Source organism: Marmota monax, unplaced genomic scaffold (assembly GCF_021218885.2).
Source record: "Marmota monax isolate L192 unplaced genomic scaffold, Marmota_monax_Labrador192_F-V1.1 WCK01_AAM20220418_F8-fsc00016, whole genome shotgun sequence".
Taxonomy (NCBI): domain Eukaryota; kingdom Metazoa; phylum Chordata; class Mammalia; order Rodentia; family Sciuridae; genus Marmota; species Marmota monax.
This window is the reverse complement of record NW_026695209.1, coordinates 18,775,719-18,802,680: the sequence shown is the minus strand read 5'-3', so window position 1 is coordinate 18,802,680 and position 26,962 is coordinate 18,775,719. Positions and strand designations below refer to the sequence as shown.

Below are 26,962 nucleotides of genomic sequence, written 5' to 3'. Positions count from 1 at the left end.
AATTCATTTGTTCTCTAGCCTAAGACACCTAATCAATCTTTACCCGATTACAACATCTCAGCATTGTTCCTCTTCTTTTGACTTAGGAGTAGTTATTCTCACTTGCTCAGGGTTATTATTTTCAATGACTGCTTCCTAAATCTCGAATAATCCCTTTGGATCTTTTCTTTTTGTAGTGACCTCTCTTTATACTGTTTTTGTTCAGGTAATGTACTTGAAATGAAGCAAACACTTTATCAGTTCTACTTAGTTGTTTCTTTATGTCTTTAAAGATTTTGCCTCAGTGGAGAAGCAAAAGACAGGAAAAAAAATGCAGTTGTAATACTTACTAACTAGGCTAGAAAATTGGGGAACTGGGTGTAAACCTTGGGGGATAATAATTCTTTTTATAGGTACAGAAGCATCTGTCTTTCTAAATTATTCTAAACAACGACCTGCTTTTAGAAGAAGCAACTGCTGATCTTCATTTATTTCCTTTTGACAATATTCTACAGTTTCTTCTCTCCCATGTGTAAGCATTACAGAAATGGGTTTATAGCTCTAATTTTATAATTGGCATTAAACCAAGGGCAAAATAGCTATGAGCATTGCACCTTGAAAATAGTCTGTTTTAGTTGTATACGTGGGTGTTCTTTCTGTGAAATTCAGGTATGATTTTATTTGATACCCATTAGTATCACATTATAGATTTATTTCTCTTATCTAATACACTTAGTCCTTTTAAAGAAGACTTTTTTTAAAAAATAGCTTTAGTTTTATTAGAGAAATCCCTTCACTGTCTCTACTCAAACTGTTGTTATTGATTCAACCTTGGAAAGATTTCTAATTTCTTATTAAAAAAAAAAAACTAAGAGGTGATAGAATGCTTTATGAAATCTCACGCAAAGCTAAAATAATATGAACTAATGAAAATTTACCAGAAGGTTATTGATTTTGAAATTCATCTGATTTGTATCTTTGCTTAGTTCAACTATGTCAAAGGTATTGTCTTTTCTCTTGTATAGTGTCCAGTGTTGCATAAGGTAAGAACTCAGGGGGATTAATTTAATCATTTAATCTTTCTCTTTTTTTTAGATGATCTGTGATTTATTGCTTAGATCAACTTCCATTTTAAAAAAGATGAGAGCAAAATATACAATTAATATTTACTTTTTTATTTTATTATTTTTTAAAATACACGATAACAGTGGAATGCATTATAATCCTTATTACACATATAGAGCACAATTTTTCATATCTATGTATATAAAGTATGTTCACATCAATTTATGCCATTATACATGTACTTTTTTGCATTACAATTCTTAATACACATATATCACAATTTTTCATATCTCTGTTTGTTCATAAGGTATGTTGACACCCAATTCAGGTCTTCATACATGTACTTCATATTTAATCTCTTTTCCACTTCTCTCAATCCCATTTCTCATGGTAGATGTAAAGGACATGACAAGGTTTATTTTATATGCAGGTAGCTTGCATAAAGTTGTTTGAGTAATTGAAAATTATGAAATAAATTAAGAAGCAAAGATGGAGATCTTCAGAATATATTAACTTTAGTATACACAAAAAAATTACCATTGGTCTGCAAGTCTATTTTGGTGCCAAAACCATGATGGTATTATGAAATGGACATCATTACCCTAATACATGTATGAAAACATGAATGGTGTGACTCTACTTCTTGTTCAACCAGACATGAAAAATTGTGCTCTATTTGTGTAATATGAATTGCATTCTGCTGTCATATATAACTAGAATAAATAAAAAAGAAATAAAAATTTTATAGGTTTCTTGGTTTTCTTCATTCATTTATAGAACTATAAAGTCAAAGTTCACAATGAAATACCTTTAATATCAGAGAATGTTTCTGATATTCATCATTCTAATTAAAAACTCAGAATGCAATTTTTTTCCTAAAATTTGTTCTTGTCCACTGATCATCTATTTAAGTAGTTTCATCTCTGTTTAATGAAGAAAACATGTCAGATAATGAGTATAAAAGATAGCCTCTTAACTTTTCCAGCTTGTATGTTTACAGCCTTTCTGTATATCATATAAGGATTATTTGTTTTTGTTTAATCTCTGAAATAATTATGTGTGTAGAAGCTAGCAGTAAATGCTATGTATTACAACTTCACTTTTTTGAAGGTCTTCTATCAGTTCTGAAATGTATTAGTGTTCATTCTGAAGGAATTTGCCTTAGGAATTCTCAAGGAATTGTTTAGTGAAGGTCACTGAAATGTCTTGTGCATGTCCATCTACTTTTTGAAAGTATGAAATGAATACAAGATACAGTATGTTAGTTCGACTTATCATTATGCTAGCCTTACCTTTTAACTCTTTCAGGCACTGATCAAATTTAACTAAATTTAAGTATTTTCTGCTTTATTCTTAGCATGGCTGCATTAGCTTTTGATGGCCACTGTACACATTTGATAGCTTTGAATGACAGAAATTTGTTCTTTCACAGTTTTGTACACTAGAAGTTAAAAATCACTGGGCTACAGTCAAGGGATTGGGAGAGCCACACTTCCTCCAGAGATCTCTAGGTGAGATTCAGTTCTTGGACACTTCCAGCTCTGGCAGCTGCTGGCTTTCCTTGGCTAGTGTCTATTTCACTCAGACCATTCCCTCTCTGAGTGCGTGGCCGCCGCCTCCTTTCTTTATGTAAAAAAAATAAAAATAAAAAAATCCTCTTTTTCCCTCTTCTATGGATGGATATATGCGATTATGATCCTCAGTGATTCAAATTACTCCAGATGCTAACTCTAATCATATCAACAAATATTTCTTCTTAGTCATATAAGATTTCATATGCAGATTCTAGGAAGTAGGATGTAGAAATAATTTGGGGGAACATTTTCACTTTCCCACTGGCAAAAAGATTCTTTCTTATGTAATTTTATTAAATGTTATATTGTTCCAGCAGGAATAACTAGTAAAACTGAATACAATTCAAAGCAGTAGATCTTAATTTTTTTGAAAGGTCAGTAGTAAAGTTTCAGTTGAATTAAAAAGTGAGATTTAAAAGATTCAGTTTAAAAGTGAGATTTAAAAGATTCAGTTTAAATTAAGCTATTTAAAATTTTTGTTAATTATAAATTTTATCTGCATTTTAAAATAAAAAAATAATATTATTTATTAACATTAAACACATATTCATTTCTTCAGAATACAGGTTATTGGTAGAATAATCTGATTTTTCTGTGGAATATCACTAATTTTCCTACTTCATTATGCACTTTCTCTAACAATTCTTTTATTTACATTTTTATTCTGATTGTCTAAATATTCCTTAAGAATACATTATAATATGTGTGTATATGTAAACGTTTCTTTTTTTTTTCCCTTCTTATATGTGAATGTGCGCACACTTTTGTGTGTATGTGTGTGTGTGGTGTTTACTTGGTGGTTTGTATCTATGGATTCCATCTATGGATTCAACCAACCTCATATTGAAAATATGTGGGGAAAAAATGTGTCTGTACTTCACATGTACTGATATTTTTTGTTATTCCCTAAACAATATTGTTCAATAGCTGTCTACATAATGTTTACATTGTTTTAGGTATTAATGAGTAATCTACAGATGACTTAATGTGTGTGGGACAATGTGTGTAGGTTTTAATGCAAATACTATGTCATTTTATATAAGGGTCTTGAGCTTATTTAGACTTTAGTAACTAAGCTGACAGTAGTCCTAGGATGAGTCCCACACAGATACAGAGGAATGACTATGTATATATTGTTGAAAATATACACACACACACATCAGTATTTCTGTACATATGTGTGTGTATGTGTGTATATATGTGTATACATTTTTTCTGTGCATATATATAAATACATACACAAACACATGTCTAGAAATACTGATACTCAGCATTGCACTCTGGTTTGGTTGTATTCATTATTGGAATAAACATAGTTTTGATATTATTGGTAAATAGTCATTGCCCAGGGCCTTGATAGTATCACACCTACCACCTTCTTGTTTCTTCTAGATCTCTGCATAAGCCAACTACTAAAGGGTTAACAACTGGCAAATTATGGGGCCTGCACTCTGTGACCATTATCTTATCTGGTTGGTGAAGACATATATATGCTGTGTTTATGAGTATATGTATATCAAAATATGTATTTTTTGAATGTTTACATTTTTTTTCAGTTATAACTTTTAATAATAAAAAGGAAGTACATTTTGTTACATGAATTAGAAATGCCTTTGTTTGACCTGTACACTATCTAATAGTTGTTTTAGTCAATATCTTTTTCTTTTCACTGTACTTGAAGCATTTCTTTTTCCAAGAAAGATTCTCCTCATAGCATAAGGAGACAGTGTTTCTTTCACAGTATTATTTTTAATTACTACATTCCTTTACAGTGATTGGATAGAATTTTTAAAGTTTTATTTTGTTAAAAACTTTCAGTGTACTTAAGGTATACAAGATACACAATTTGAATAGCATAGCTGGGCAATTGTGATTATGTAATTCATATATTTTCAGTCTTTAATACAACATACTTTTAGATTCTAGGAACTATACAAGTGAAATGGAGTGATAATATAGAAACTTATATCTGAATAACAAAAAGTAGTAAAGATCCCCTAACGTTTGTGCATTAGGAAAATGTAATATATTTATTTTCATAACTTGGAAGAATTATTTTGTAACTTACAATATGATTCAATAGTACATTCTTAACAATTATATATTATCCAATTATTTAGTTTTTATCAAAAATTAATGGATTAATAGACAAGGGTGTAATTCTTTGGGCATATCCTGATTATTTCCACTGGGAAGTTCCATAATTAGAATTGCCGTACCATTTGAATTACTTTCTTTGAGCTTTTGATGCTTATTGCTAAATTGCTACTCAAAAATTTTATGCTACTTTATACTCACTAGCAGTGAACAAGATTTTCCATTTGATAGTATCAAGTGAACTCTTCTACCTATCAGTTACTGTACTTATTTATTACTGTTGAAAGATAAATTTGCTATACATTGTACGTTGATATTTTGATGTTGTGAATTCAATGGTGCAAAATCTTGTTATCTAAATATCTTTGCATCTGGAATTTAAACATTGGAACATAACAAAAATCCAGGACATTCTGCCTCCTTTCCCCAAAAAGGCTTCATAAGCAAAGTTAAGTTCAAAAAATCATACAATTTTACTCATATGTATATATTTTCTCATTGTAATGTTTTAAAAATCAGATTTATTTACTATATGTCTCTAATTTGATTGTCTCAATAATTTAGGAAGAGAAAATTAAAAGCAAAGTGAGTTGTCCTATAGACAACTGTTTCAGGAAAGTTCAAAGTACTATAACAAACTTCCAAAATTCAGGAGCTTAAAGAATAGATAAACTATGTGATGTTCACAGAGTTTTTCACATATAGTAGAAAGATTTTTCATATATATCATTTGGTTATAATTTTATTTCTAAGAAAGGAGGAAGAAATTGGAAAATGAAAATTCTTTATCCTAACAAGCAATCCTGTTAACTGTTTGAGAAGGAAGAGAAAGAACTTTTGGAAATAAACATATTGAAATAATTCAGTAGATGAGCAAATAATCCTTTGTCAGATGTGCAATTTGGTTTTTCCCTACCTACAAATTTAGAAGTTTTTCTGTTACCATTTGATACAGTCTGGCAAAAAACATGGAACTCTCATGTCAATGACAAATGATTACATTACAGTAAGCAGCATAAGCATCATGTTTGTATTGGTTCCCTTTGTCTTCCAAGCCTCTTAGGGATAACACTGTAGGGTAAGATGGCTACTACTTACACAGTGGGTTTGTGTCATAGTTGGGGAATGTTGAGCTTTGAGAAACCATTATTTTTATAGCAAGCAGTACAAAAGCCTACTCTGTATATTTGAGAAAGACATTATTCCTCAGGATTGCCAGCTACAAACACAATCCTAAAAAATGGTCTCTGAATGGTATGAATATACTTTGTATACAACCAGAGATATGAAAAATCATACTCTATATGTGTAATATGAATTCTAATGCATTCTGCTGTCATATATAACAAATTAGAATAATAAAAAAAATGATCCCCAGTAAATATTGCTAGGGACTTGATTCTTGGCATACCCAGCATTAAGTGTAGGAGGGTAAGAGGATAATGGAGAGACTGTTGCTTCCAGCACTAATCATCGGTAACATCTGAAGACATCTGTGTGTATTGCAACATAAAAGAATTAATGTTCTAAAGGATGTGGAGTCATATTCAGGGTGTATAAGTTCTTAAAGTTTGAAGTATTCTATCTTCAGCAGACATCTTCAAAAATGATTATGCATTTATGATCTCTGCCTTTAGATTGGTTGTAGACCTATTTATAAAATAGAAAGATTGATTACGCAGATTTATAGTATTTTATTTTATCATGGTCTGAGTTTGTGAGTGAGTACCTTTTTTTAAACATGCTGAAGGGACATATCATTTGGGTTAAAATACTCCTGAAGTGAATTGGTTCTACTGATTCATGCTTTTGTGATGATGAATAGTAGCAACACACTGGCTTTAATCAGCGTTTGTGAGTAGAAGGCATAATGAAGAGGGAGAAAGAATTTCGTCCTCTTCACCACTAACCCACCTACTCTGGCAAAAACCATGACTCATTCTTTTTGGCCTCTGAAGGAAGTGCTATGGAAGTCTGTTCAGAGCAAGTAATGATCAAGAGCTCTGTGTTCAGCTTTTGGCCCTGCTGCTTGATGATTTGGGGCCTTCTGGCAATTCACTTAATCTCACTTAATATTTGGGTCATAAAGTTTTTCCAGAATCAAGTGAGACATGAATGTGAAAGTCCTTTCTAAATTATAAAAGCATTATACAAATATTTAATTTCCAAGAATATGAATACTTGAGCTTTTCTCTATTAAAGGAGACAGACTGGAGTATATGTTCTCTTTCAAAGCTAAGATCATAATACAGTTTCTAATCTGAATATTTCTTGATCATACTCTGCTTTTAGAAAGTTTAATAAAAATATGACTTTGTGAAATAGCTACAATTTCAGTCACTCAAAAGCTCCATTTACATGACTGGATAAATTCAAAGTCCTTTATTCACTACTAACTCTAAAATGTTGGATTCAGCAAAACTGTATTTTATTTCATTATTTTTTATTATTGAAAACACCAATGATAACCATATGCAAATATGAGCATGGATGTCCATGGCAAAAGTATTTGGTTTTATATGGTGAGGTATACTTGGTAAAAGAAGTTGAGAATGATTAGAAATTGTGTATTTGTGTGTGTGTGTGTGTGTGTGTGTGTGTGTGTATTCAAACCTTTCTTCTTTAGATTCATGAAAATGTTATCATTAATTCCTATGAAGAGGAAAAGAAAGTGATAATATAACTTACTTATCCCTTTTCATAGAAAATACTACTACTGCTACCTTTGGTTGGTTGACTTACTTACAGCAGTTTCCAAATAATCTTCTTATCTTTTTAATATCCACTGTACATTTAATTATCCACTCTACTGGCTGGTTTGCAATCAAGGAAATTGCCAGAGAATCATAAAATATCTAGGCTATAAATGAGTCGAAGAATCAAATAGTAATAGCAGATGAAGAAAGCAATGCACATAGAATTTAAATGTGTTCTCTAAGGATGCACATTTGAATGGTGGTCTAGAATTTTTAGCATGTTTTTCCTTTCCTACTTGAAAGAGAGTATTATTTTAGAGTTTTGAATGTGTTTTAAAGCAGTAACATCTCATTTTTTTTTTTAGGTAGTTATTACTAGCAAGAGTGGAGAGATCTTGTATCGTATTTCACCATGGGCAAAGTATGTGGCTCGTGAAGGTGGTAATGTGAATTATGATTGGATATGCTGGGATCCAGAACATCCATATAAAGTAAGAACAACAAATCTTTAAACAAATGCTTGTTCTAATGTTTTCTAGGAAAATTAATTTTTACTTTGATATCTTTTATAGTTAAGGTCAAAGTGTTCTCTTCATCACTGGTTTGGTACTTTATATCATAGTATTCCTCTTAAACTACACATATATTAAAGTCCATCATCTGTAGTCCACATAATGTATGCTAAGATTTTGTTTTATACTGTGCTCACACTTAGGGAAAATACTAAATCTGTACTTACCAGTTTATAAAGGATATAAAGTTGTGTTTTAATTAGCAATTTCTAATCTATTAAAGGCTTCAAAGATATATGATTTTCACTGACCTTTTTTTGAAGCAGGATCAGTATCCTTAGGAACAGGAAATGGGGAAGGCTATCTTATAAAAGTTGGAGTAATTTTATGACTGAATTATTGACAAAGGTTGAATGTTTCTTCAAACTCACTTTTGTCTCCCTTATTGAAGAGTATTAATAAATGATTTGTTTGGTAATTATTTATGTATTTCATAATTCTTGTATTTTTCTAAGACTTAGAGGAAAAAAAAACAGCTCTTTACTCAATGATAAGGTGTAAGACTTTACATGATTTTATTTTTTGTCTAAAATAGGTCCACTAACAAAATGCCAAAAATGATTTTTTTCCCAAAAGAAAATATAGTAAATATAACCAATACCTTCTATGTTTGAGAACAGTTGAGAGTTTTTGACTGAGTTTATTCACCAAGTTACTTAAGATGCTTGATCAGTTTGTGGTATACCTGAGTTCTTGCTTTAATTCTCTATATATTTTATATTCTGTAGTTTAAGCATTCCAGACCAAAGAAGCCAAAAAGTGTAAGAATTTATGAATCTCATGTGGGAATTTCTTCCCATGAAGGAAAAATAGCTTCTTATAAACATTTTACTTGCAATGTACTACCAAGAATCAAAGACCTTGGTAAGTAATAACTGTGATTTTTATTCAGATAAAATTTTAATGAGTCTGTTCTCTTATTAGAAAAGCTAATTACATGTGTCTCTTTTTTGTGTTGAGAGATTAAGTATGTAATAGAAATGCATTTTATTTTAGGCTTCTCAAATTGCCCTGTAATAGTGATAGCGTAGGAAAGAGAAATGGAATAAGATAGAGCATAAGAATTTAAGATATTATTCCAATTTCAATTTTAAGTAATGTGAACTGATGACTTCCAAAATTGTAGATAAATACGTAAGCATAATTACTTTTCTGCAGGAGATAACCTTTATCAATTGAAGCGGTCATTGATCATAGCCTGTTCATTTTAGTCTGTTATGGAAGAAATCTTACGTTTGTAAAGTACCTGGAACTCAATTTGCACCAGAGCATTGTATAAAGTCCATCTGGATGACTTACTTAATGCACATTTGTGGAACATCTTCTGTGAGACACATTGTGATAGATGTTCAGGTATTGGAGTAGAATGACACTAACTCTGCCTTCATGGGAACAAGTAGGAGAATAAGTCGCATATTGCTGCATTATTGATACAGTATGCATTGTTTCTGTTCTCTTTCTTTCTAAAGGTAATGCTTTAAAAAAATCACAGTGTATGTAGCACCTGTTCCATTGTCTAGACAGGAAGATAAAATACATTTAATTATACTGCTTTTGCTAGGCACTCCAGATTTTTGCTAGAGGAAAGGCATGCAAGTCAGAGTAAAAGTTTTTGGTTAGCTATAGATCTTAATTATCTATTATGGTTAAATAAAATTTTCAGACACCCCGATTAAGTAAATGCATGGAGAATTTGATGTTAGTTATATTTAATATACACTGTATTAATTTTTTTATTGAATATGTCTCTCACATTATAGAGTTACAAATTAGTGTTGATCTAGTTTTTATAGAAGGTTCAACAGCACAACGATTCTTTTATTCACCTTTGTGTCTGAATTGCCTAGCTGAATACTTAGAACATAAATGATTACAGGTGTAATTAATAATACAAAATTATGTTTAAACTATAAATTGGTATTTGATCACAAGAATAATATTTTTTATAAAACAAACTATTTTGTTATATGTAGTAATTGACTTGTAAAATCTGAATAAGATTTTATATTTCTATTTTTCTAAGGCCTGGAAGACTCAATTTTATTTTTTAAAATGATAAACCAATAGCAGTGACTTTTCAGTAGATTGTAAAATCATGGAGAAGCAAGTACTCTTCTTTAGATGTATAAATCCTGAATTCTGATTGTTATGTTTTGATTGTTCCATTATTAATGATATAATGAAATAAATGCATGAGAAACTACATGATTTCAACCACTAGAAATGAAACTAATTTTCACTTTTGTTTACAAATATACTTATGTGTTTAAATGAAATAGTAATGAATATATAAATTTATATAACCTTTAAGAAAATTATAAAGCTTGTATGAGTTGGACATTGAGTTTACAATAAGAAAATTTTCTATGTATGTCACAGAATTGACATACATAGAAATGGATCTTTGAAATACAATATCTTCCTTTTTGAGTCACTTCATTTTACTGTCAGTGCAAAACGTTTGTATAGAGAGGGAGGTGTTGTACACCTGTGTTTGTGTGTATGCATGCATGCACACTTGCATGGAGTACTTTTATATGTGTGAAAAATAGTATTAAGGCTAGCTGTATGAAAGCTACTTTGTAAAAAAAAATGATTGTGATATTTTTATACTAAATAGTAAAAATGGCTGAAATATATAGAAAAGGCAAAATAAGAAGCATATGTCATGAAATCAGTTACTTTTGTTTAATTTTCATAATCTTCAATGTGGATATTACAAGTACAGTTGAAGTTTAGCATATGCAGATTGCCATATTTAATATTCTAAAACCAAATTTAGAGTAGATTTGCATACCATTTATTACTTATTAAAATGAAGACATTTCAAAAAGCTAGCCAGTGTATAGTTCTTAAGAAACTAAAAGTTCAGTTTTTTGTTAGGAGACCAGACAAGCAAATGATGTTTAGTAGTAGAACTTTCTAGATGATCAAAGGTTCTAGATTACTTGTAAAATTTAGGACCTTAAAACAGAATGCTTTTTTCATGTTTTTAAATGTGTATCTGAATCCCTATTTGACCTTTGCTTACACAGGATACAACTGTATTCAATTGATGGCAATCATGGAGCATGCTTACTATGCCAGTTTTGGGTACCAAATCACAAGCTTTTTTGCAGCTTCAAGGTAAAAATGGAAGTCTTTGTATTTTTATATGGATCAAAAATAAAAATGAATTTTAATAATTTATATGTTTTAGAAACTATTTCAGCATTAACATAGTTAATAGAAGTTGAATATCTATCCTTACAGGTTGTCCCTGATATCACTTTTTATGGCATGACTTCTGAAACTGGTACATGTTTGGTGGTCCATGCTTTAGTCAGAAAATTTTCTCCTGTTGAAAGAGCTTCCATCCTTTCTGGAAAGATATTGACTCATATAGGAAGGTTACTGAGGAGGCCCTTGGTAGGACATAGTCACAGAAACTCTGCCTTTTTCTGACTGAAATCTAAGAAATGTGGGTCTTTGGGTAGAAAGATATTCAGGAATTCCATGTATTGCAACATTCTGACATGGATGACTACAAATTTAACTAGTCTAACATTGTCTGTGTTTCACTTAGTTTACAGTGTAGTGATATATAGACATTAATAATCATAAATATTGTGATTTCCACTGTTAGAGCTTAGAAGAAAATGGTGTTATAAAAGCATAGAATTAGGGTCTGAACAGCTTAGATTAGATCTTAACTGATGTTGATACTGAGATCTAAAACATGGTTAAGATAAGTTGGGGGAAAAGTGAAATCTGCTTAAGTAGATAACATAGGACAGGAAAAAAAAGATACTTATTCATTCTCTTTAAAGAAGTTCTGCTTTTGGGCTGGAGATGTGGCTCAAGCGGTAGCGATATCGCCTGGCATGCGTTCATGCGTTCCGCCTGGGTTCGATCCTCAGCACCACATACAAACAAAGATGTTGTTTCCGCCAATAACTAAAAAAAAATAAATAAATATTAAAATTCTCTCTCTCTTCTCTCTCTCTCTAAACGAAGTTCTGCTTGAATAAGTTTTCTGTATTTACAATCTCTAAACCCTCCATTCCTATTCTAGATCCTTTTTTTGGGGTGGCGGGGTACTGAAAGTCGAACCCAAGGATATATTATCATTGATCTACAACCCTCGCCCTTTAGAAAATTTAAAAATTTTCAGACAAGGTTTTATGAAGTTACTGAGTTGGCCTTGAATCTATTTTTTTTTAAGTCTTAGCTGGGAATACAGGTGTGCACGGCCACACCTGATCCCTTTTTTTCTTGAACTCTTTCTACCTTTTTACAGAAAGTTTTTGTTAAGAGTACTGATGACCTTTACATTGTTAAGTATGTAGTCAGTTTACTTGAACTTTTGGCACCATTTTGCACAATTGCATACTTCCATTTTCTTATAGGTATTTTCTTTTCTTGACTTCCAGAACATCTTGCTGTTGTATTTCCCATGCCACTTGTTGCTTTTTTAATTTCTTTGCTTTCTCCTCTTTATCACTTGTATCATCAAATTTTGGTACTACTGCTCAGCTCTTGCTTCCATTCTGTTCTGTATCTTTCCCTTCTTATAGCTTTAATATGCTTTCTGTGCAACTCTCAAGATTTAGGTCTCAATTTTTGACCTCTCTTGTGAATGTCAGCCAGTGTCTATTTAATTCTGGAATAGCTAATACATATCCCAAGCTTAATGTATGCAAAATTAAAATTGTGAACTTGTCTTTCAACTCCCTTTTCCTGCCATTTTCTCTAATTTGGTAAATGACGTTTTTCATCTTCTAGTTGTTCAAGCCAAAATCTTGGCATTATACTTGACTATTCCATTTATGTCCCTCCCTACACTCTATCCTAAAACCTAACCATCTGTTGCTTCAAAATCTCTCCCAAATCTGGCTGCTCATCTGCCACCATTGCTACCACCCTGGTACAAATTGCTATTCTCTTTTGCCTGGATTATTTCAATAGCTCTTTAACTGGTCACTCTATTTATCCTTGTTTTCCTTCTCCTTCACTAATTTTCCCCCAATTCCATGACCAGAGCAGTCATTAAAAAATGAACATCATATCCTATCACTGTACTGCCCAGGACTCTATGATAGCTCCCTGTCTCTTTCAGAATGATACTCAAAGGTACTCATCTTGGTTTTTGATGATTCTTTAATTATTATTGTTGTTGTTCATTAGTGCATTGTATTATACATAGTAGTGGGGCTCATTTTGACATATTTGTAAATGTATATAACATAGAATTCTTCATTTTAGTTCCAAGTACTACTCCCTTTTCTCCCCCGACCCCTTTGATTTCCTTCCTTACTCAATTGGTCTTCTGTTTGTATTTTCATTGATACATTATAGTTTTATATAAAATTGGAATGCGTTGTGGTGTATTCCTATATGCACCTAGCATAATTTTATTAACTCTGCTCTTTCTTTCTCAACAATTCCACTAAGGCTACACTAGCCTATTTGTTCTTCAGGCACTCTTAGTTCATTCCTGCCCCTGTGCCCTTCTACCTACTACTCCTTCTTCTCTGTAAATTGTTCTCCTTTTTCCTTTCTTTCTTAAATATTGCTTTTCCTCTAAAACTTCATCTGCAAACTCTACTTAAAATGGAAAACCTGTCCCTTTTACCAGTGGCTTTTCTTTATTTTTCTTTAAAACACTTATTGCTATGTGACATTCTATGTGTTTTGCTTATTTATTTGTATTCTAGTTAGAATGTAAATTTCATAAGGACAATGATTTTTATTTTGCCCACTGCTGTATCTCTAGAGCATAGAACATTTCATGACACATGGCAGATAACTTTGGTAAGCATTTTGCCAACAAATAAATGCATGAATAACTGAAAGTTTAAGGATGTTCATTTACTGAACACGTTTTTCAGTACTGGGAAAAAGGCTATATTGCTGGGATAATGAAAGGGAGAGGTAGGATATCACCAGATAATCTAAAATGCTAGAAGGGACCAAAATAGGCTGTGTAGTAGGCCATAATAACAGGGGGATGGGAATGGGAAAGACAGTAGAATCAATCAGACATGACTTTTCTTTGTTCAGTGTAGCTCCACCTCATATAGAAACACCAATGGAAAGTTATATTCCATGTATTGTAATATGTCCAAATACATTCTTCTGTCATGTATAACTAAAAAGAACACAATTAAAAAAAGGGAGAGGGGAGAACGGTAGTCTTCATCCTGAGGACAGTGGGAGCACAGTAGGTTTTTAATAGACAAAAAATGATCATATTTATTTTTTGAAAAGATGACACTTGCTACTCAATGGAGTTGACTAGAGGAAACTTGGTATTTACTAAAGCCTGTACTGAACCATGAAAAGCCAGATGGCCATAGCCCCTACTTCAAGGCCATAAACAATAACAAAGGCAAATATTTATTTAAGAGGTAAAGTTGGTGTTATAAAAGACTGTAGTATCAAACCATAGCATAAGTTAAGAAAGGCTTTCTTCTGGAAGTGATTTTTCTGTTACATGTAGACTAGGTCATTGTTTTAAACATAGACACACATGCATGTGATCTATCCGTCTTTTCTGCTTGAGTGGTGACTAACATTACACTTTCCCTTGGTACACTGGTACCTGAAGAAGGCATTCCAGTTTGGGAACAAGTTCTGGAGGGCTGGCTTTAATTAAGACACTATAGACATAAAAAGAAATACTCAGATAGCCCCGCATTCCCTATTCAACTGTACATATTCAAAGGAATGGGCAGATATGTGAGTGTGAATAACCATGACTGGCTAGGCTGGAAAATGAAAATCAGAATATTTGAAGATAATCTTAACTATTTTGCATGCTCAAAATGTTCATTTTGGTTAGCGTATAATTCTGTTAATATCATGATTTAAATTAATATTATTTCCCTTAACATTTTCTTAATAACAAATACTAAGCAATTTTGATTTGTATGTGTCAAGTACTATGGTGTTTGCATATTTAAAGTATCTAGTACTATGCACAATTGACTATTTGTGGCTGTAGCTGTAGCACTTAGCCAGCACTGGAGGCTCTAGGTTTAATCCCCAATACTGCAAAACAACAACAACAGTAATAAAGCAATTGGCTATTTGTTTTAAATATAATGTCATATTTTTCTGTGTCCTTTAGTCGTTATGGAACACCTGAAGAACTAAAAGAACTAGTTGATACAGCTCATTCAATGGGGATCACAGTCCTCTTAGATGTGGTACACAGCCATGCTTCAAAAAATTCAGAAGATGGATTGAATATGTTTGATGGAACTGATTCTTGTTATTTTCATTCTGGACCTAGAGGGACTCATGATCTTTGGGACAGTAAATTGTTTGCCTATTCCAAGTAAGTACATATAATATAGAAATGTATTCTTTGTTTAAAATGGATTTCAAGAGATTCACTAAATTCATTTTGTGTGTACTTTCTCATTATTATTTAATGTTCTTATTGTCATTTTATAAAAATTATATGAGGAAATTTAGCTGAGGTGGTGGCCACACCTGCAATCCCAATGACTTGGTAGGCTGAGGTAGGCGGATTGTTAGTTCAAAGCCAGCCTTAGCAACTTAGTGAGACCCTGCCTCAAACAAAAAATAAAAAGGTTTGGTGAAATGGCTCAGTGATAAAAACACCTCTAGGTTCAATTCCCAATACCCCACCCAAAAAGAGGAATTGTGCCTTTGTATAGCATATGTACTCATGATAAGTTATGTTAAATTTCAATATAAATCATATATTTTATCTCATTTAAAATATACACTTTATAATGTTAATTGTTTTTGAATACCAAAAGATAATTACATTAGGTTGACTTAATCATGACAAATTTACTGCAGTTTTCAGTAGGCCATGCTTTATATTTCAATATCTTAATTATATTATCATGATTTTTATTGCAGATAAAAGATTAATTTATATCTATAATGACATTTAACATTTATCAGTACATACTCTTTGCCAGTATAGACTCAGGTTTAGTGTTGAAACAGTGTATTAAGTTTAAACACAATTCTAATTTTTTTGACCAACTTAATAGAAGGGTATTTTAGGTGATCAAATTTAAATAGCATATTACAAAAATTTAAAAGAAAACCCCAAATACTTTTAAATAATATTCATTATTCATCATAAGTGAAAATGTCACTTATATTTGAACAAGCAAAGTTCTGATTAATGAATAAGTTGAAAATCTTGTTTATCTGAAAGTCTAAAATCTGAAATCCTCCAAAGTCAGAAATTGTTTGAGTACTGATATGATACTACAAGTGAAAAATTTCACACCCAACTCTTGCATTCATGCTAAAAGTATTGTATAAGATTAGGTTCAGACTATGTGTATAAAATAGGTAAATGTGCAACAAACTAATTTTGTATTTCAGTTGGAGTCTCATTCCCAAGATATCTCATTTTCTATATTGAAATTTTCTAAAGTCCCCCAAAACAGGAAATGTGGAATACTTCTGTCCTAAGCCTTTTGGATAAGGGATACTCAACCTATAAAACTAATTTTTAAAATAAATGTTCTTAAAAAGTTTAATGTATTATCTTTTGAATATTGTATTATACATAAACCATACACATGCCCAGAAAATAGGCAGTATAGAAAAATTCTTCAGAAATGCTTTTGTAAAATGAAGAATTCCAATTTTTCAACATAAATTTGAAGACTTTCATATGTTTTTGTTGCAGTCTTTTCTTAATATTATACATTATTTTATATTTCATTACCATATAGAAATCATTCATGTCAATTGAGGCAGCATAATATATGAGAAAAGACATAAGAGGGTGTCAGGTTTCCAGGCCTTGCTTTTAGTCTGGTACAAATCAATTAATCATTCTTATTCTCAGGTATTTCATTAGAAGAGGAGTTAAAGTTTGAAGCTAATATAATTCTGTGAAGGTATTTTTTATTTGTTTTACCTTTTTGAACATTCTATTTTATGCTATAAATCTACAAGAAGTAAAAAGGACTGAACCTTGCTAATTTTGTGATTATTGAGTAAATCTTATAAAAGTAGAATGTGTGTAAGAAGTGCAATTAATTGAACTCTCTGGTTCACTTTTGGATGAATTATGATTGACTTTATCCTTTCAAACTGAACCTTTCAAGGGCTGGGGATGTGGCTCAAGTGGTAGCGCGCTCGTCTGGCATGCGTGTGGCCCGGGTTCAATCCTCAGCACCACATACAAAGAAAGATGTTGTGTCCGCCGAAAACTAAAAAATAAATACTAAAAATTCTCTCTCTCTCTCTTAAAAAAAAAAACTGAACCTTTCAAAATGCATATAGTAAATGGTATATTTTAATGTTTCAAAATAATTCTTCTAATTAATTACTCATTAAATAAGAAATACACAAAATGGGTAGATTATTACATTTTAAAACAATTTTTTAGTTTATAAAGATATTTATTATAATGTTTTGTGTACAATGAGACCTCAAAAGAGTACATTTAAAGTTATCTGATTTAAAGGGCTTATAGGTAATTATTTTCAAGAACATTTCTGTTATAGAAATTGGACAAATTTAACAGTTATTTAATACTTAGTTTCCTTTTTATTGAATTGACTACTTTCTCAGATGTACACTTTTGGTAAATAAAATGTATTCTAGTTTTAATGTATGATGTTGCTATTTTTTTCTTCTGGTATTGGGGATGAAACTCATCGTAGGCAATTGCTGTACCACAGAGTTACATCCCAAATCCCGATTATTTTTTCATGTTGTTTGTGTGTCTACCCATCTAGCAGCATGGATCTGATGCAGTTTAGTTTCTAAGCTGTAAACTTATAGTGTCCCTGAAACTCAACAGTACCTTGCCATTAACGGGAAGACAAATAATAATCGCAATGCAAACATTATACAGCCTTAAATGAAGCAGGTCCTGCTTCAAAGCTACAGTTTTGTCACAACAAATAGACATGATATATTCAGTTATTGCCTACAATAAAAATAGTAAGCTTACAGAAGTGTTTACAATTTTGAATGGTGGACAAAGAACAAATGTGGTGTAGGATGTGATGATTATGAGGAAGGAGGAGAGAAGATAGAAGGAAAAAATTAAAGGATGAGTGAAAAAGGCAACAATAATTTGGATGTTAGCAGGAGAAAAAAGAAAGATTGATACAGATAAGTGAGAGAAAAAAATATAAAGTAGAAATTTTAAAAAATTAAAAGTAGAAAAATGTCAAAAGAATACAAAACAAAACTGAAATATACTAATCAGACATCCTAGTCCTCTATAAACTGACCCATGAAAAATATTCTGGATGAAAAGTTGAAGCATTGGTTTTCTCTTGGAGATAAAAAGTTGTTTGGCTTCCCTTCTCCAGTGTTAGGTCTGGAGTGTGATGCTTTCTTCACTCTCAGGGTGAGGTTGCTAGGGTTTGAGGTTTAATCCTGGAGATGGAACTCCTGGGGGCAGTGTTTAGGCTTATGTGTGCTCTAGGCTCTTTGCCAAATGCCAGTTGGTCTGAAGATTTTAAATCTGTCACCTCCAGGTTCCAGCAATTCTAGTCCATGCTGTAAGACTGCACCCCAGGAATCTCCTTTGGGTTACACTAGTGGTGGGAGAGCCAATTCTTAGTCTACTATGTCACCTGTGGACCCCATAATTCCTGGTCACAGATTTTATCTCCAGACTCAATATCTCCAGCCCCCTCTTTTTCAAATTCCTAGTCAGGGCTTCTCTTCCCGCTGGTCCTACAAGCAGCCAGATTAGAGGGGTCAGGGAAGCCAGGTGGTTTTCCATGATCAGTATTCCCCTGTGTAAACCTCTTTCCCTTCTTGATTTTCTCATGGTCACTTAGACACAGTCTCTGTCATGCAATGTGGGTTTGCCAGGCTTGTTTTTTGGGCCAGACTCTGATTTGTAAGAAATCATCTCTTCTGGCTTTCCTCCCATTGTATCATGGCTGCAAAATGATTCCTTCCTCTTTCCTCCTCAAACTGCCAGGAGTGATGCGGATTTGCATCTTATAGTTTAGTCCAGCAGTGTCTTTGATCTCTAAACTCTTCAGACCTAGACACACCTCTGTCCTCCCCAAAATGGGGGTTCCTTTAATTCCCTTATTGCTTTACTGTGTTAATGGAGGGACTGTTCTGGCTGTGCCTCTGGCAGCGGCCGCAGCTTCGCACTGGAAATTTCTTCTTTAGTTTATTATATTTGATCTTCTGAGTCCTTGATCTGTTTTGAGTATCCAATATTAATTTCCAGTAAAGTCCCTCCTAATTTTTTGTTCATTCAACCACCTTGCTGGGAAGCTGCCTTTCTGCTTTTCTTGGTTTTATAGCATGAAGCAGCCACAGAAGTGACCTTTGTATTCGACCATCTTTAGCCTTCCTCTGTTATTTGTTATTTTTAGCTATACATGAGAGTAGAATGTATTTTGATATACATATATCGAGTATACCTTTTCATTCTTGTGGTTACACATGATATGGAGTTAAACACTGGTTGTCTACTCATATGTGAACATAGGAAAGTTATGTCTGATTCGTTTTACTTTCTTTCTTATTATCATTCCCACTCCAAAGTACTTCTATCCCCACCACACCCACCCCATTGTGTGTTAGTGTCCACATAGGAGAGAGTATATTTGGCCTTTGGTTTTTTTGGGATTGGCTTATTTTACTTAGCATGATAGGCTTAAGTTCCATCTATTTATAGGCAAATGCTATAATTTCATTCTTTTTTTGTGGCTGAGTAAAATTCCATTGTGTATATATACCACATTTTCTTTATCCATTTATCTTTTAGAGGGTACCTATGTTGGTTCCAGATCTTAGCTATTGTGAATTGAGCTGCTGTAAACATTGATGTGGCTGCATCACTGTAGTATGCTGATTTTAAGTTCTTTGGGTATAAACCGAGGAGTGGGATAACTGGGGTCAAATGATGGGTCCATTCCAGGTGTTTTGAGGAATCTCCATACTGCTTTCCAGAATGGTTGCACAAATTTGCAGTCCCACTAGCAATGTATAAGTGTACCCTTTTTATCACATCCTTGCCGATATTTATTGTTATTTGTATTCTTAATAATTGCCATTCTGATTAGAGTGAGATGAGTCTCAGTGTAGTTTAAATATCCATTTATCTAACTACTAGATATGTTGAACATTTTTTTCATATATTTGTTGACTAATTATATTTCTTCTTCTGTGCAGTGTCTATTCAATTCCTTTGCAAATTTATTAATTGGGCTATTTTTTCCATTGGTGGTGTTTTTGGGTTCTTTTTATATCCTGTATATTAATGCTGTGTCTGAGGTATAGATAGCAAATATTTTCTCCCATTCTGTAAATTCTGTGTTCATGTTCATGATTGTTTCCTTTTTTGTGAGGAAGCTTTTAGTTTGATACCATTCCATTTAGTTGATTCATGATTTTACCTCTTGCACTTATTTAGGAGTCTTATTCAGGAATTCTGCTCATAAGCTGATATGATGGAGATTTCTTCTTCTAATAGGCACGGAGTCTCTGGTCAGTGCCTAGTCATTGATCCACTTTGAGTTGTGTAAAAAATAATTATTTAAATTAGGTTTTTAACTATATGAAACTTGAAACATTCTGAAACTCTTTTGATTATTGTCTAAATACGTATGTGCAATTTACTGGAAATTTAATAATATAAAGTTCATCAATTTTTTTTCTTACATCAACCTCCTTCTATTTTACTACTTAGGACATGTCATTTAATATTGTTTTAGTTTAATACTGAAGCCATTTGTATAATCTCATAATTCATTTCATGATCATATTTATGCTATGCACTTTTGTTTTTTAGCTGTTTAGCAAACCGGCTCAAAATGTAGTTACTTAATACAATAGCAAGTATTTTGTTTCCAAATTCGTAAGTTGAGTGTACTTTAGCTGGGATACCACTTCTCTTTTTGTTGTCTCATGTGAGATGGCTTAATTAATAATCATAACATTCACAATTGTATTTGCACTATCCCCTTTTGTTTATTTATTGCTGTTTAACAAACCAGCATCTGTCAAAAAACAGTATGTGTAGGATAGCATTTCATATGGTCTGTGTCTAGATACTGACACAGTGGCATTTCAACTGTAAACTATTGGTCAAACAATCATAGATTCAAGGAATAGGGAATAAGGATCCCACTATTCAATGGGAGATGAATTAAGGAATTTTAAAGTATCTTTTAAAATTTCCATACTTGACAAGATTTGAAGTCACCCTATGAATAGGCTACTTCACAATTTCAAAGAGATTTATTATAAAGCCGGTCTTTGTGGAAATATTATTTATCTTAGTCATAATTTGGCTTTATATCTAAAATAGGCAATATTTAAAAACGTACTTTTCATTATAAAAGAGATAATGCCATTGTAATTAGAAAATATAAAAAAGCACACAAAATCCAAAATAAAAATATTATTCTTGCAATGCAAATAACCTACTTTTATTTAGCCATGAATTCATTTAGTGAATCTCCCATACATGCACATAAATAAAAACCCAATCCTTCATTTACACCACCTGCATATGATAGCTACTCCATTCTTCTATAATTTTGAATTGGTTCCTTATGCAGATTAAATCAGAATCTAAAATATATGTTACATATTTTAAATATGAATTATTTTCCATTCTTTGCTTTTGACAAGTTAATATTATATCCCATTGATAATTACACATACAAGTAGCAGAAGGTTTGCTTGAGGCCTAAGCCTCTTCTTTGAAAACTTCTGTAATAATGTTTATATGTAGTATTTGAAAAAATTTCATCTTATATAGAGTCACTCTGTAGAGATGTTGCTCATTTTTATCCTATCTATATGTCACAACCTGTCACCATTTATAATCTCTGATTCAAGTGCCATCATCAAAGTTATCAGAATTAAATCTCTCACTCTGAATAGTGCCAGAGATCCTGACTGTGCTGTTTCATTACCTGCTATGAATAAATTTCCAATCAGGAGCTGCCCATGTTTTAATTTTCTGTCTTCTTGGCTGAACTGCCTCCTGGCTCTGCTAAATTACTAATGACAGTTCATAACACAGATTGGGCTGTCCTTTCTTCAGTTGGTAAAGAGAACTTTTTGACAAATCTGTCACCCATGAGTTTCAGGAGTTTCTAGAGTGAGTAATAATGGATAAAACATAGAGATCTCAGCTTTAAATTCTGTTTCCATATTCCTTTTGCACTATGTAAATGCACTTGCTGAAGGAACAAGACAAATGCAGATGTGTTGAGCTTAGCTTTAACCATTGCTAACCATTACTGAATCTTTAAATGAGTACCTTTTCTTTGTTGAATATTCCTTCCAAAGATATTGGATCCCAAAGGAGGCAGCATGGTTGGAGATAATGTACAGTTTTTCCTCTTCAACCTCCATTCAGAAACAAAATTAGTATAATCATATTCTATTGTCTTGGGTTAATAATGTGACCACTATTACATTAAAAGGTACTCTATTCTTCAGTTGCTGCAGTTCCTTTCGGAAGCTAAAGTGAATCTGATTTCATTTTTAGGGTACTAACTACATGGAATCAAGCAACCCTTACTGTAGACACTATAGTATTTGGGGCTTGTTAACTAAGCTAGATCTCTTCCACAAGTTAGAATGTAGAAAGAAATTCATGGGGTTCTTCCCTGCTGAGAATGGACTTTTGGATGTTAAGTAGTTGGACTGTGTATATATTTTTTAGTTTGTTAATTTGAGGAATTACATTGATTGATTTTATATGTTAAACCAATTTTGGATTCCTGAGGTAAGCTCTCATAAATACAGATACAAGTATTTGAGACAAAATTTTAGCATATTTATATGCTATTACATAATGACCAAACCAGTTCTTAATGATAAATCTAAATTTAAAGGTTATTATGTGTTGATATATTAGCTAATGAGCATATGAAACAATCATGATTAGCAAGACATTTAAAAACTAAGCATCCAGGACATGAATGAAAATCTCTGAAGTTATTTTTAAGAGGACATTGAAGTCATACTTTCAGTTTCCTGTTTTTTTTTTTTGGGGGGGGGGGCGTCATTGTGTCAAATGATTATTCTTTTTTTTTTTTTTGTACAAGTTGAGTAACCTTTATCCAACATGCTTGGAAGCAGAAGTGTGTTGGATTTTAGATTTTTTTTAAATTTTCAAATACATATACATAATGAGGTTTCTTGGGAATGGGACCAGAATTTTAACACAAAATTAATTTGTTTCATATACATGTTATTCATATTTCTTGAAAGAATTTTGTAAAATATTTTTGATGTGTCTGTGTTTTAAGGTGTATCAGGCACATGAGGTCAGATGTGGAATTTTTCATTTGTGGCACTATGCCAGTACTCAGAATGTTTTAGATTTTGGAACATTTTAGATTGTGGACTTTTGAATAAAGGTGCTCAGCCTGTAGAAAAATGGCAGAATATAACATCAAATGTTACTATTTGTATACCTACTTTTGAACAATTTGTTGTTATCTGGTAAAATTAGAGAAGAATATATACCAGGATTTATTACTAAATATGTGACATGTGCTTGGGAAACTCCTGAGCATATGTTAATTAGAATTTTTGGAAAAACTAGACCTAAAAGAGTCATTTCCTTTAGAAGATAGTTGATATTTTAAAAATTAAGTTGAAGTAAGTACTTTTTTTTCTGTCTTCATTTAACACATTTTTATTTTGATAATTTTTTTCTTTTTTATTTATTTTTGAAATTTTTATTCTAATTTTTTATATATAACAGCAGAATGCATTACAATTCATATTACACATATAGAGCACAATTTTTTTTATATCTCTGGTTTTATACAAAATATATTTACACCATTGTGTCTTCATACATGTACTTAGGGTAATGATGTCCATCTCATTCCACCCTCTTTTCTACCCCCATGCCTCCTCCGTTCCCCTTAAGGTCCCTATTCAAATGATTATTCATTTAAGTCAGGGAATTATGTGGGCTGTAATAATAATGATATCTAGTTTTGCTTATGACTTTTAAAGCAAGCAGGTAAAAACTGGAAAAAAATCAGTTTTTCTCTTTTTATCTTTGTGTAACAGAACAACTTGTTTAAGGATGTCTATTTTCTAAAGTATGGACTAGCAGTTTTGAAGTTATGAAGAAATATTTAATGGTTTTCTAGCTGAATGATTTCCTTAGTGTTATGCTGTAGATAAATAAACAATGTATTATTGAGCCACTTATTTTCAGAAAAATATAGGTATCTTATAAATTTGAAAGTACTGATAGTAATATAAAAATTATTCATTTTTAAGGCCTTTCCCTACCCATTAAGTTTGATTAATGATGGGCATATTTTTCTCTAAATTTGGAATTTCCCATCCACATTTGTAGTGATGAGATCCCTATTAAGTTGTACCTTGGGTCTTCAGGCTTTCATCTGTTTCTTTCACTGTATTTAAGAGAAGTCTCAATCCTCAGAATTTATTTCATTGTCGTCTCCTGGTTTTAAATATCTTCCCAATATTAGACTTTTACCTGTGAAGCCTTTCAAAATCTTTGTGCTGAAAGCATCAGTAAACCTCAACATTTTCCCTAGTGCTTTATGAAACATACCAGCATAACAACCAACTTTTCTGAAAGTGCAACAGTTCTTAGCATTGCTTTAGGATGGTAAAGAGTTCTACTAGTTGTCCAGATGGGGCTCACCTGGTCTTTAATAGGTGCTGATGTCATGGTGATTACAATCATTACCTTTATTAAGTATCTTTTAATTTGAGGGCATTAAATGGTTTACATACTTCCCTGCCCACCTGATATAAAATAACTCTTCCAGTCCCCTGCCATTCCTTATTGACTCTCTCCAATTTTCTCCATTGCAGTTAATAATATGTGACATTCTGAATACATACTTGCTTATTTTTTAGTCAGTGATTAATCTGTTGTTTATATATTAAATTTGAAAGTTTATCATTTTTTATTATTGAATATATTTTATTTAAAGTAAAACTTCTCCCTCCGCCCCCCTGTTTTTTCTCTCTTTAAAACATTTTACTATTATGGTTACTATGGAGGTGACACTACTAAATGCTTTTATAGGATTATCTGCTCTTTACAACTGAATTTAGCGAAAAACCTTATACAAAATTCTTGCAACCAAAATAATAATAATCATAGCAACACTAATAATGTGTCCTACAAAAACCTTTCTTAAGAAAAGTCCTGATAAAATATAGAGTAGGTAGGTTTAGAATCTTTATCATTTAGCTTGAACCATGTGGCTTACATTTGAATCTGTTTTACATATAAGGAGCTCATATGATAACACTATTTGTATACCATAGTAAATGGTTTAGTTTATCTAAATACAATAATTGAAGATGTGTGACACAAGATATATGACATGGAATATAGACTACTATGTAATAGTGGAGTTGTACTTTTATATTTTTACTAAGGGATGCAGGCAGGACTAAAAAACTAGGAAGGTTTAGCCAAGGGAATCCAGGCCATCTGGTACTTATTGGTAACCTGTGGCAAACAGACTAGCTACTGCCAGTTATATCTATGTGAAATGTGGACCCATGTAGCTGTATTCATTTATTTAAGACAAGTCAGGAATTAATATTTTGTATTGTATCTCCCCATTTTACAATGTCATGTGTTGTGTGTATCCCAACAAAGCTTCTATCTTAATGTAGTGATGTTTGGAGGTAAAATGATTGGAATAGAAGAGCTGTAGCAAAATCAGTCCATCCTAGTTTGAATGGACTGACCCCATGGTAACTAGGAAGGGGGGTAATGACCTGAGGAGGTAGAGACTGGGGAGTGCCTTTTTACTCTGTGGCCTTTCCCTCTCTCTGCTTCCTGTCTACAATGGAGTGAGCTGATTTCCTCTGCCTTGCTCTTGATCCTTTATGTGCTGCCCCACTTTGAGTTTAAAGCAATGAACACTACTGCCTATGAACTGAAACCTTTGAAACCAGGAGCTCCAAATAATGTTTCCTTCTCTAAATTGTTCTTGTCAGATATTTTGATTACAATGATGTGAAGCTGACTAACATGCAATTAGTTTACAATTTTGAAATCCCTATTCATATCAAAAGAATTTGCATATGAGTGGACTAAAACCCTGGGCCATTAGGGGTGTATCTATATTCCAGTATGTGCTTTATGTTGTGTGTCAGAGTCTACCAAACTTCCAAATAAATGAACTTGTAAGTCCAAGGTGATGAGGACCACAATAGTTTTTATAGGTTAAATGCAATATTATTACTCAGTTTCTTCTGTATTAACAATGAGAATTTTACAAATGTAAACTATCACCCTGATATTACCAGTTAACAAAATTATATATTACTTCCTTGATTTGAAGAAATAGAGATGAGTAAACAAAGTCTTTTAACATCAGATGCAGTGAAGCTAAATGTAAGTTTATCGAAGCAATCTGAATGGTTAAAATTTTTAATACCTACATCAAATTGGAAGTGATTTTGAAGAAAATTATAGATAATGAACTTGCAGGCATTATAGAGTATGGATATCAGCCTGGGTTCAAATATTAGTTCACCACTTACTAGCATGTAACCTGGCTAGATGAATCTTTCTAAATTTGATATTAATTTTGTAAAAATTATAATGTATGTACCTCATATGATTGTGGTAACTTAAAGTTGTGATAATCATCAATGTGTTTTAGTCAGGTTTGTTGTTGTTGTTGTTGCTGCTGTAACCAAAACACCCAACAAGAACAACTAAGAGGAGGAAAGGTTTATTTTGGCACATGGTTTCAGAAGTTCAGTCCAATGTTGGCCACTTCCATAGCTCCGGGCCTAAGATGAAGCAGAACATTATGGCAGAATGGATTGGTAGAGGAAAGCTGCTCAGAACATGGCAGCCAGGAAGCAGAATGAGAACTTTGCTCAACAGGGACAAAGTATAAACTTCAAAGGCATACCCCCAAGTGGACTCTTCCTCTATCCATACCCTAACTGCCTACAGTTACCACTCAGTAAATCCATGTTAGTGTGTTAATCCACTGAGTAGGTTACAGCT

The 26,962-nt window shown here is 32.3% G+C and overlaps 1 protein-coding gene across 4 annotated transcripts in view; it reads left to right on the top strand.

Moving 5' to 3' along the window:
• The window catches only part of Gbe1 (1,4-alpha-glucan branching enzyme 1), a 277,952-nt gene that overhangs the window by 130,503 nt on the left and 120,487 nt on the right, over nt 1-26,962 (top strand). For all 4 annotated transcript variants that reach the window (XM_058574543.1, XM_058574544.1, XM_058574546.1 and 1 more), the window contains exons 4-7: nt 7,777-7,902; nt 8,712-8,847; nt 11,019-11,109; nt 15,095-15,304. In XM_058574543.1, coding sequence (XP_058430526.1) covers nt 7,777-7,902; nt 8,712-8,847; nt 11,019-11,109; nt 15,095-15,304 — 563 coding nt within the window. The remainder of the gene's footprint in view (nt 1-7,776; nt 7,903-8,711; nt 8,848-11,018; nt 11,110-15,094; nt 15,305-26,962) is intronic.